Source organism: Zingiber officinale, chromosome 4B (assembly GCF_018446385.1).
Source record: "Zingiber officinale cultivar Zhangliang chromosome 4B, Zo_v1.1, whole genome shotgun sequence".
In the NCBI taxonomy this organism is placed as follows: Eukaryota; Viridiplantae; Streptophyta; class Magnoliopsida; order Zingiberales; family Zingiberaceae; genus Zingiber; species Zingiber officinale.
Genome location: NC_055993.1, coordinates 100,045,150 through 100,056,430, shown reverse-complemented (window position 1 = coordinate 100,056,430; position 11,281 = coordinate 100,045,150). Strand labels below are relative to the sequence as shown.

At 43.5% G+C, this 11,281-nt stretch overlaps 1 protein-coding gene across 1 annotated transcript; it reads left to right on the top strand.

Annotated features, from left to right (window-relative positions):
• The first annotated feature begins 2,069 nt into the window (after positions 1-2,069).
• LOC121977773 (L-type lectin-domain containing receptor kinase IX.1-like) lies at positions 2,070-4,386 on the top strand. Its single transcript, XM_042530197.1, has 2 exons — positions 2,070-2,832; positions 2,978-4,386. Exons 1-2 carry the CDS (start codon positions 2,104-2,106, stop codon positions 4,217-4,219), a joined length of 1,971 nt encoding a protein of 656 aa, XP_042386131.1. The 5' UTR covers positions 2,070-2,103; the 3' UTR covers positions 4,220-4,386.
• The last annotated feature ends 6,895 nt before the right edge of the window (positions 4,387-11,281 follow it).

Here is an 11,281-nt window from a genome sequence, read left to right as displayed (position 1 = left end):
GGCGAGGAGGATATATGATCAAGATGGTTGTAATTGATTATCATAGCTTATTATAGAGAACAAGGAAGGTGAAAAACAACTCATTAGAACTGATCATAATGTCCATCGAGAGCATTTTTTATAACAAAAATCTGTTTTGTTGATCATGCAACAAACTAAAAAGTCTAAAGGATTCTTCTTTCACAGTATGAAGTGGCCTTTAATATTGTATTTGGATCGTATTGCCACAAATTAATCTGAAAGAAACCTCCATTAATTAGAAGCTTAAGAAAAGTCGTCTTCCAAAGTAACAGCTAGCACAAAACAAAAAGAAAAAACAAAAGATTGTAGACTGTTTGGTATATATTAAACACACGCAATGTGGGGTGTGTAGGCCGTATAGTATGAGTCAAGGCTAGCTAGCAAGAAACCATAAATGAGTTCTTTGTGATTGGTGGTCCATCTGATTAGCTGATCTAGGTTTTGTTGCCTTAATTGGCTTATGATCTTGACTTCAAAGGATTTTTTTTTTTCCCTCCTGTTTGGACCCTCACTTGATGGCAACATCAAACTTCATAGATCCCTCTGAATCCACCTTCGCCAATTAATTAAGCTTGCATGATCACCTTGAAGAAGTTCTTCGTAAGGTCAAAACCTCCACGATTTGGTCATCCAACTTCAAGTTCACGTTATGCATTTCTCAAGTTCCTTCTGTTGGACTTCTTCTCCTTGATCCAAATGAATTAATATATAGCAAACCGACAGCAAACTACTGCTTCTTGATATTGTGTTGCAAGGCGGATTGCACCAGAGCTGAACCAGAGCTGAAGACAAATTAATTCCTAGATAGAAAACATCATTATGTACATGATAGCCATAAATACGATATAAAATTAATTGAAATATAATTAAAATCACGTTCAGCCTGCAAATTTCTCCTTTAATCGTGACACAAGTAAGAATCTAGGCCAACTGTTACAAATTCATGTCGAGTTGAATGTTATATTAGACCAGTAGCATATCTTCGTTATCAACGGCACCGCTTGTTTTATCATTCCCTTCCACTCACGTATATATCAATCAAGAAAATTAGTTTATTATAAACCTAATCGTACGTTAGCTGTTGTCATTTTCTTCTAATACTTTTATTGTGAAGTTGGATCATTAATATGGTCAACTTCTCTTTTTTCTTCAAAATTTGTCAGACCATTCACACTAATTTTTCCAAAAATATAATTTATTTACCCAATTATATGCTTCCTATTATATTCACGTAAATATAAATATTGTATTGTTATGAAATTAATAATTTTAGGGTTTACCCATTTTAAAGATTGATAAATTATATATGTAGACTAAGTTTCACCATTAAAATTAAATGAACCATGCAAGTTAAGGTTTAAGTTCGTTCATTTTCTTATTGAGCTTGTCAAAAACAATTTATGAAAAATGTTTGACTATTAGTTTGCCAATGATCAACAGATGGATGCCCTTGGCAACGACGAGGACGAGGATGAGGAGGATGAGGACGAGCTAGGAAGAAGAAGAAATGGTAAATCTGGAATGTTGGACCGCCAGTTACGAGTACTTTCAGGTTTATCTTGATGACCAAAAATGTCAAAAGGACTCATAACTATTAGCTTTGTTTTTCAAGTCAGTGAATACAATTCTACAATGAAATTCGGTTGAACCAAGTATGGAACTGATCAGAATAAGTAAGATATCATACATTAAAAAAAATACCATATGAAGGGTTGAGAATACCATCAATTAGGCTACACAAACAAGAGAAAAGCACACGGGAACGCTTTCTTCTGAAGTGGCCGTGGCCGACGTCAATCTTCTCCTCATATTGATTTCTTCTCAAGTTGAGTCAAAGTCACGTCGAGAATCAACTATTTTTTTGAGATTTAAATTTTATCGTGATGCATACTTTTCCTACATTGACTTTGACTGGTGACTATTACATTGACACAATTTAATAAAATAGATGACTTGACTATGGTCTTCTGGCAAGAACAGATGAGTATGCATTTTTCCTTCTATAAATTAGCAGTGGTTCTGAATCACTTGAATACATATACATACATTAGAGCACTAATTAACTAGTTCATCATCCATCCAATGCCTGTGATCTCTACTCTCTTCTTCTTGGGAATTATTGTTCCCTTGGCAACTGCTCTCTCCTTCAACTTCCCTACCTTCGACCAAAGAAGTCTTTCCAACATCACACTTCAAGGAAACGCATCATGGTCTAGTTCTCCAAGTGGTTGCATTCAGCTAACCAGAAATCAGCAAGATGCCAATATGACATTAAGCGTGGGCAGAGCAGTCTACAAGGAGCCTCTTCTGCTCTGGGATGCAGAAAACCTGACAGATTTCTCTACCCACTTCACCTTTATAATCAACCCGAATGGCCATAAGTGGCCTGGAGATGGCATGGCTTTCTTCCTCTCTCCATATCCTTCCAACTCCAGTATCCCTCCTAGTTTCAGTGGCTGTGGCTTGGGCCTGTTCAACGGAAGTATATGTGACTCATCAACACACACCTTACCCACACCAACTGCAATTGTAGCAGTGGAGTTTGACACGTACCAAAATACTGCAGTCCACGATCCATTGTTTCCTCATGTTGGCATAGATGTCGGCTCACTCAGTTCAGTTGTATATGAAAGTTGGAAGGACGATGGCAACAGTAATGGGAGTAGCAACCAATGGCAGGGAGATGCATGGGTGAGCTACAATTCAGGCACTCATAATTTAAGTGTTTTCCTAACTCTGGAATATGGATCCCGTACTGCAAATTGCAGCCTTAGCTATATTGTGGACCTTCGGCTGGAGCTCCCATCGCAGGTTAGTGATAGTAAAGGCTCATGCACGCATCCGTCGAATTGTGTGTTTTTTTTTTTTTTGTTTTTGTTTTTTCTTGTCAGTTGATTTGATAAAATCTGGTTAAAATTTGATTTGGATTTTAACCTGTCCTCACCGCACGCATCAGGTTGCAGTAGGGTTCTCGGCGTCGACGGGCATGAGTGATGAGATACATGAACTTTTATCATGGAATTTCTCTTCGACTCTAGTGCAGCGCCCCATGCAACTTCCCCCTGTGCAAGCCCCCGTGCAACCAATCCCTGTTCAAGCCCCCGTGCAACATCCTCCCGTGCGATCCACCGTGCAACGCAAAAGCAAAATGGGGATCATTGTTGGCACGGCCGCAGGGGTAGGGATCCTCCTCCTCCTCCTCTTGCTGTTGGTTTTTGTGTTCTTGTGGAGCAGGAAGAAGAAGAACAGGACCAGTAGAAGGAAGATCGGAGAAAACAAGGACCAGCTATTTGATGATGACTTGGAGATAGAAGGAAGGCCAAAGAGGTTCTCGTACGAAGAGTTAGCCACTGCGACGAGGAACTTCTCTGACGACGTCAAGCTCGGGGAAGGTGGATTCGGGTCGGTCTACAAAGGCCATCTCGAGGACCTGAACCTTGACGTCGCCATTAAGAGGTTCGCCAAGGAGTCGTCCAGGCAAGGCAGGAAAGAATACTTCTCCGAAGTCAACGTCATAAGCCGCCTCGGACATCGCAATCTGGTTAAATTGGTCGGCTGGTGCCACGACCAACGAGAACTCCTCCTCGTCTACGAGTACTTGCCCAACGGTAGCCTCGACTCGTGTCTGTACTCCGCGCAAAATCATTTGAGGTGGCCGGTGAGGTACAAGATCGCACTCGACTTGGCCTCTGCAATGATTTATCTCCACCACGACTGGGAGCAGTGCGTGCTGCATCGCGACGTCAAGTCGAGCAATATCATGTTGGACTCTGCATTTAACGCCAAACTAGGGGACTTCGGCCTCGCTAGGCTCATCAACCATGACCACGTCTTGGAGACCACGATGTCTGCCGGAACGCTGGGGTACATGGCCCCTGAGTGCGTTGACAGTGGCAAAGCCAACAAAGAGTCAGATGTCTATAGCTTTGGAGTCGTAGCCCTGGAGATTGCTTGTGGGAGGAGACCGAGCAAGGGCAAACTAGTGGAGTGGGTGTGGGAACTTTATGCGAAGGGCGCAACACTTGAAGCAGCCGATGAGAAGCTAAACGGTGAATTTGATGAAGAACAAATGGAGCGAGTGCTGGTTGTAGGATTGTGGTGTGCTCATCCAGACTTCAACCTGCGACCTTCGATGAAGCAGGCGATAAACGTGCTCAATGGGCAGATGACTCTACCAATTAATCTCCCTCCGCGCTAAAAGATAAAACTTTATTTAAGTGAAGAATGTAGTAGCTGTTTATCGAGAGATGCTGAGCTAAACCTTCTGTCTTTCTTACATTTATCCAATCTCTGAGACTTCAGTTCATCAATGATATTATCAAGATGTATCGGGTGAGAATATCTTCATCTAGGTTTTGCAACAGGATTTCCAATGACAAGGCCAAGCTTAATTGCTAAACATGGTTTGCAATTTTGCTTTGATGTGTTAGTTGATATTGATCCTGTCCGGAATCTGAGTTAGATGAACTGTTGTAGCGTTGACGGAGAGGCGACTGAGACACCCTTCTCGTATGTGCCCACAAGAACGGACCCCCATGTGGGGTTGACGGACGACAATGACTGAGTTGGCGGTACGTGATTTCTGCGCACACTCAGGCAAGTACACGGAACGTTAAAGACCATAAACTAGGGAAAAAGTCATCGGAGCATGTCCTCCGATGCTCAAGTCAGGTACTTTTCCCCGAGAAGAGCAGTATATGGGAGAAAGAAAAGTAGAAAATAAGTGCGAATGCACGAGAGAGCGTACATGCGGAAGGAAGAGGACCTCCCTTTTTATATGACAGTGCGTATCTCTAGAGCCTGACTGATGTCAGGGAATGTCAGGTGTTAGAACCTGTCTGGTGATGAAGGACGCGTGACACCTTTTTGTGGACTGGAAGAAAGTTCCATTCACAGATGACCGCAGATCGTTGGAATATTCCCTAATATACAATAGTTATTCTGTGATAGGCGGTTACGATTCCCTGACCTTGTTGTCGTGTAGCACCTTCTGTCCCAACCGGGTATGACTAGGGCAGCTCGGGATGATCTGGATATAACCGAACTGTGACAACCTAACCAGTCAGAGTAGGTCAGACCTTACCCGAATTGCACATCTTGATTCAGATCTGGTATCCTGATCTATATGCACCCGGCCGGTTATTATGTGTTTAACGACACCAGACAGTCCTCCCTCTTCTTTCCCTAACTGTTGACTGCCACATCCTCCTAACTGTTGACTGCCACATCCCCTTGACTTCTGACTGTCACGTCTCCTTGACTTCTGACTGCCACAGCTACTTGACTTTTGACTGTCACGTCTCCTTGACTTCTAACTGCCACGTCTCCTTGACTCCTAACGACCATAACCTACCATTATGCACCGTATCACAAGCCTCCCCCCAAATCTAGTCGAAGGAGGCTCATGTCTGACTGACTAGATTCAAACCCTGGTTTCATTTATTTCACCCTTATGTCCTTAAATGTTGCTCCTTTTACCCAATCCTCGATTATGCAACCTTTTTAACTACTCAATCAACCTAGGGAGAAGGGCCATTTTAACTTCATAAGTTGCTTTCCCCTTCCTCTCTTGTTTAAAAGGAGGCCGATCACCATCCATAGAATCATACTTTTTTTTCTACTGACACCCTTTACCCATGGATGTGAATTCTAAGTCAGATGAACTGCAGCGTCTCTGTCAACAATTGGAACAGGTGACTCAACTGCTTACCAAAAGGGGTATGGCCTTAGCTGAGATGACGCAGGATAGAGATCATTAATCTTCTCTTCTCTAGACTCTTGCCACAGCGCGAGTTATAAGTGAGCATGCTCTCACGTTTTTAGACTCTCGCCCTAGTGCAAGTTATAAGTGAGCACGCTCTCACGCCTCCAAACTTTTGCTCCAGTGCGAGTTATAAGTGAGCATGCTCTCACGCTTCCAGACTCTCACTCCAGTGCGAGTTATAAGTGAGCTCGCTCTCACGCCCAACGACCTCTCGGTCGAGATTCCACACTTTCGTCCCAGCGCGAGTTATAAGTAAGCATGCTCACACTTCCAAACTCTTGCCCCAGTGCAAGTTATAAGCGAGCTTGCTCTCATGCCCAACGACCTCTCGGTTAAGATTCTAGACTCTCACCCCAGCGCGAGTTATAAGTGAGCATGCTCTCACGCCTCCAGACTCTCTCCCCAGCACGAGTAAATGAGCATGCTGTCATGCTTCCAGACTCTCGCCCCAGTGCGAGTTATAAGTGATCATGCTCTCACGCCTCCAAACTCTTGCCCCAACATGAGTTATAAGTGAGCATGCTCTCACGCTTCCAAGCTCTCACTCTAGTGCGAGTTATAAGTGAGCTTGTTGTCACACCCAACGAGTTCTAGGTCGGGATTCCAGACTCTCACCTCAGTGCGAGTTATAAGTGAGCATGCTCTCACGCCTTCAGACTCTCACCCCAGCACGAGTTATAAGTGAGCATGCTCTCAGGCTTCCAGACTCTTGCCCCAATACAAGTTATAAGTGAGCATGCTCTCACGACCAACAACCACTCGGTTGAGATTCCAGACTCTTACCCCAACGTGAGTTATAAGTGAGCATGCTCTCATACTCCTAAACTCTCATCCTAGCACGAGTTATCAGTGAGCTTGCTCTCACGATCAACGACCTCTTGGTCGGGATTTTGGACTCTCGCCCTAGCGCCCTAGCATGAGTTATAGACAAGCACACTCTCGCACTTAGCAACTCATGGGTCAACTTTCTACACTCTTACTCCCGTGCAGGTTATCAGCAAGCAAAGCCTTCACTAACCTCCCTTGGGGTCAGCATAAAGTAAAGAAGTGTCAGGGAAGGAAGGAAAAAAGAAACAAAGACTAAAACCCAACCATATTTGCATTTATTTGATAAAATACAGGGGACACCCCTCCGAATCTCATTTTCACATTAGAGACATCTAAGTAATTAGAGTTCTCTTCTCGTATTAGTAGCCGGTTGGCACCTAGGGCAAAAGTATTCCACTTGGCTTGCCTGCTCCCGAGAAACTCGCGCATGAATCAACTCCGCCTTGGTGAACTGAATAATGTGACGTTGCTGAACAATGATTTTGTCTTTAAGCTGTTTTTCTTCTTGAAGAAGGACTATGGAAGAAGCGAGTTTCTCTTTTAAATAAATCAGGAATTGGGCTTGACTCTCTAGGTCTGCATAAGCTTTCTATTTCAACGCTATCTCAGCTCGGGTTCGAGATTTAGCGGCTAACCAAAGTTCCTCAATGTCTCAGAGAAGAGAAGATTAAAGATCTCTATCCTGCGCCATCTCAGCTAAGGCCGTACCCCTTTTGGTAAGCAGTTGAGTCGTCTATTCTAATTGTTGACAGAGACGCTATAGTTCATTTGACTCAGAATTCACATCTATGGGTAAAGGGCGTCAGTAGAAAGAAAGTATGATTCTATGGATGGTGATCGACCTCCTTTTAAACAAGAAAGGAAGGGGAAAGCAACTTATGAAGTTAAAATGACCCTTCCCCCTAGGTTGATTGAGTAGTTAAACAAGTTACACGATCGATGATTGGAGAAAAAGAGCAGCATTTAAGGATATAAGGGCGAAATAAATGGAATATGGTTTGAGTCTAGTCAGTCAGACCTGAGCCTCCTTCGACTAGACTTGGGGGGAGGCTTATGATACAGTGCATAATGGTAGGGCCCGGTCGTCGGGAGTCAAGGAGACGTGACAGTCAAAAGTCAAAAAGACGTGACAGTCAGAAGTCAAGGGGATGTGACAGTCAACAGTTAGGAGGGCGTGACAGTCAACAACTAGGGAAAGAAGGGGGAGGACTGCCTAGTGTTGTCAGACACATAATGACCGGTCGACTCTTACAGATCAGGATACCATATCTAAATCAGAATGTACAATCAGGGTGAGGCCTAACCTTCTCTGACTTGTTAGGTTATCACAGCTCAATTATATCCAGATCATCCCGAGCTGCCCTAGTCATATCCGATCGGGACAGAAGGTGCTACCGACAACAAGTTCAGGAAATTATAACTGTCTGACAGAGAATAACTACTGTATGTCAGAGAATATTCCAATGGTATGCGATTATCTGTGAATGGAACATTCTTCTTGTCCACAAAAGGGTGTCACACGTCCTTCATCACCGGACAAGTCCTGACACCCGACATTCCCTGACATCAGTCAGGCTTCAAAGGTGTGCACTATCATAAAAAAGGGAGGTTCTCTCCCTTGTGCAGGTACGCTCTCTCGCACATTCACACTTATCTTCTACTTTTCTCTCTCTTTAGTATATTGTTCTTCTAGGGAAAAAGTACCTGACTTGAGCGTTGGAGGGTCTGCTCCGGGGACTTTTTCCCTGGTTTCTGGCCTCTAACGTTCTATGTGCTTGTCTGAGTGTGCACAGATCTCACGTACCGCCGGCTCAGTCATTGTCATTCGTCAGCGCCATGTGGGGATTCGTTCTTGTGGGCACATACGAGAAGGGCGTCCCAGTCGCCTCTCCGTCAACGCTAGCAATAGCTCATCTGGCTTTCGTATGACTCAGATTCCAGACAGGATCACCCAGCAACAGAGGCGGTGACCTCTTCTCCTGCTCCCGCCCTCGTTCCGAAGAAGACTAGCTCCCAAGTGGGAGACCAGCCCAGGGCTTCCACACCTTCTGCCCCTACTTCGGTACCTGCTTCTTTTTCCCGCCCTAAGGAGCGCCTCAAAAGCAGGTATGCCTTCACCTCCTCCTTCCAACTGCCATCTCTACAAGTGCTGGGCTCCATTCCTTTTGCCAGTGCCTCTCTTCACTGTGGTCAAGTACAACTCCACGGAGGGTTGGCTGACTCATGGGAAACTACTTTCGATCAAATTTTGGAAGGTCCGCAATTGGAGTTGGCTGACTTGTTCTCGCAATGGCTAGTGTCGATGAGTTTTCTCTGTTCCTTTTTCATATCCTTGAGATAATGCTAATCCTCCCCTGCTCTTGATAGACCTGTGTCATGGGTCTGAGTATATCGTAGTACGTGACCGGTCTGCAGTGAGAGAATGAGTCTCTGAGGGTTCGCCTTCCGGAACTAGAATCTCCCATGACCACCAGCTACGTTCTTGATCTGACCACCCCTGATAACCCGATGTAGTCCTATCTTCAGACTACCGAGGAGAAGGCCCAATTCGTCAGGGGCATGGCTCAGGTGGAATTAGAGAAAGTACAGACTTTGCAGATTGCCCTGAAGATGAGCGATCCAAACTTAAATTTAAGGGACTGAGGCGTGCCCAGATCTTGCCTGATCTGGAAGAGAAGGAAGCTAAGGTGACCACCCTCTCTTCATGGCTACGGGAGCTTCAAGAGGTCCACACTGCTCTGGAGAGAGATTCGGCGGACAAAAAGGCAGATCTATCTGCTTATACGGATTGGGAAGCTGCCTTTCAGAAGTAGTGGGAGGTAGCTAAGGCTACCCTCAAGTCTCTTAGGCGGACCTCTTCAAAGCCTGGGACGAGGCCACCATTACACATCAAGAGCTAGCTATGGTCCAAGTTGATGCAGACAAGGTCAAGGGCGAGCTGAAAGACTATCAAGCTGGCGAGGCTACTTGCCTACAAGCTTACAAGGCCACCTTCCTTGTTTCCAAAGAATTTGGAGCTAAGATAGGCAGTCTCATTGACCAGATGGTCTGCTATGGTGGTATAGGGGCCTTGGTGTAGCTCTGTGAGAAAGGTTTCCTCCGATCATCCCCTCCTGACAACTTCTTGGTCTGCGCTCGCCTTCTCTGAGAGCTTCCTGATGAAGCTTTTCCCTCTTTTGATGATTAGTTTGTAAGAAGTCTTCCAAGGATTTTGTAACTTTGATTTGTAAATTACGAAAGGCGTGTCTAGGTGGACTATCCCTGTGCAATGTATTGTTCACTTAGTACGTTCACCTATAGTCCATGCTACTTTCCACTTGATATGTTCAAGTAGTTTGTTAAGTGTTTACCCTCTTGCAGGTATTTAGTGAACTTAACATCTATGTAGTGTTGGTTGCTACTCGGAAAGCCTAGAGGTTCCACTGTATAAAAATTTTGTACAAAGGTCTGAACTTTTTCCTAGCTACCATGTGTTCTTTTAAATTAAATTTTGGATCGCCTGCGGAACTTAACACGTTTGATCCAAAACTTAATCTATTCGTTCTTTTAGGTTTTGACTTGGGTCTCCTGCGGAACTTAACATGTTCGACCCAAATCACCTTAAGTTATTAATTCCATTAAATATTATTTTCCATAATTGGTTCCCAGTACTGACGTGGCGAGGCACACGGCCTTCTTGGATATGGGAGCAACCACCACCGACTAGACAAAACCTTTTATGGAAAGCTAATATTTAATTTCCTAAAATAACTTTAGGTTAACCGAAAAGAACAATCAAATCACAAGGAAAAATAAAACAAAAGAACACAACATCGAAAAATATATTCGAAACACTAAAATCATATGCCTCTTGTATTTGGTATAATTTCCAAAAATAACTAGTATGATGCGGAAAGAAAAAATACTAGTTATACCTTTTAGAAAGACCTCTTGATCTTCTACCGTATTCCTCTTCTAACCTCGGACGTTGTGTGGGTAACGATCTTTCGAGATGAGAACCACCTTTCCACCTTCCTTCTTTCTTCTAGATTTCGGCCACAATAAACTCCTCCAAGGATGAAGAATTTCGGCCACCACCAATGCTCCAAGGGATGCTAGAGACGAGGCTTGCTTTCTCTCCTTCTTCTCCTTCCTTGATCCGGCCACAAACAAAAGCTCCACCAAGAGATGAGTTTCGGCCAACAAGAGGAGAGGAAAGAAATAGGGCCGGCCACCAAAACCAAAGAGGAGAGGAAAGAAAAAGAATAGAAGTTAATCTCATGAAGGCTCCTCTACCTCCTCTTTTATAATCCTTGGTTTTGGCAAATAAGGAAACTTTAATAAAAACTTCCTTAATTCCTTTGCCATGAAAAAGAAAATTTAATTAATTAAAATCAAATTCCTCTTCTTAATCAACATGGCCGGCCACACAACAAACCTCTAATCAAAGGAAATTTAATTCAATCAAGAATTAAAACCTTCCTAATTTGTTTTCGGAAATTTATAAAAATTTCTCCAATAATTTAATCCCTTCATGATTGGTTTATAAAAAGGAAATTTAATAAATTAAAATCTTTCTTTTAAACATGTGGATAAAAAGAAAATTATCTCTAAAAATTAAAATCTCTTTTAATCTACAAATAAGGAAAGATATCAAATCTTTTGTAGAAACTAATAAAAGAGAATTAT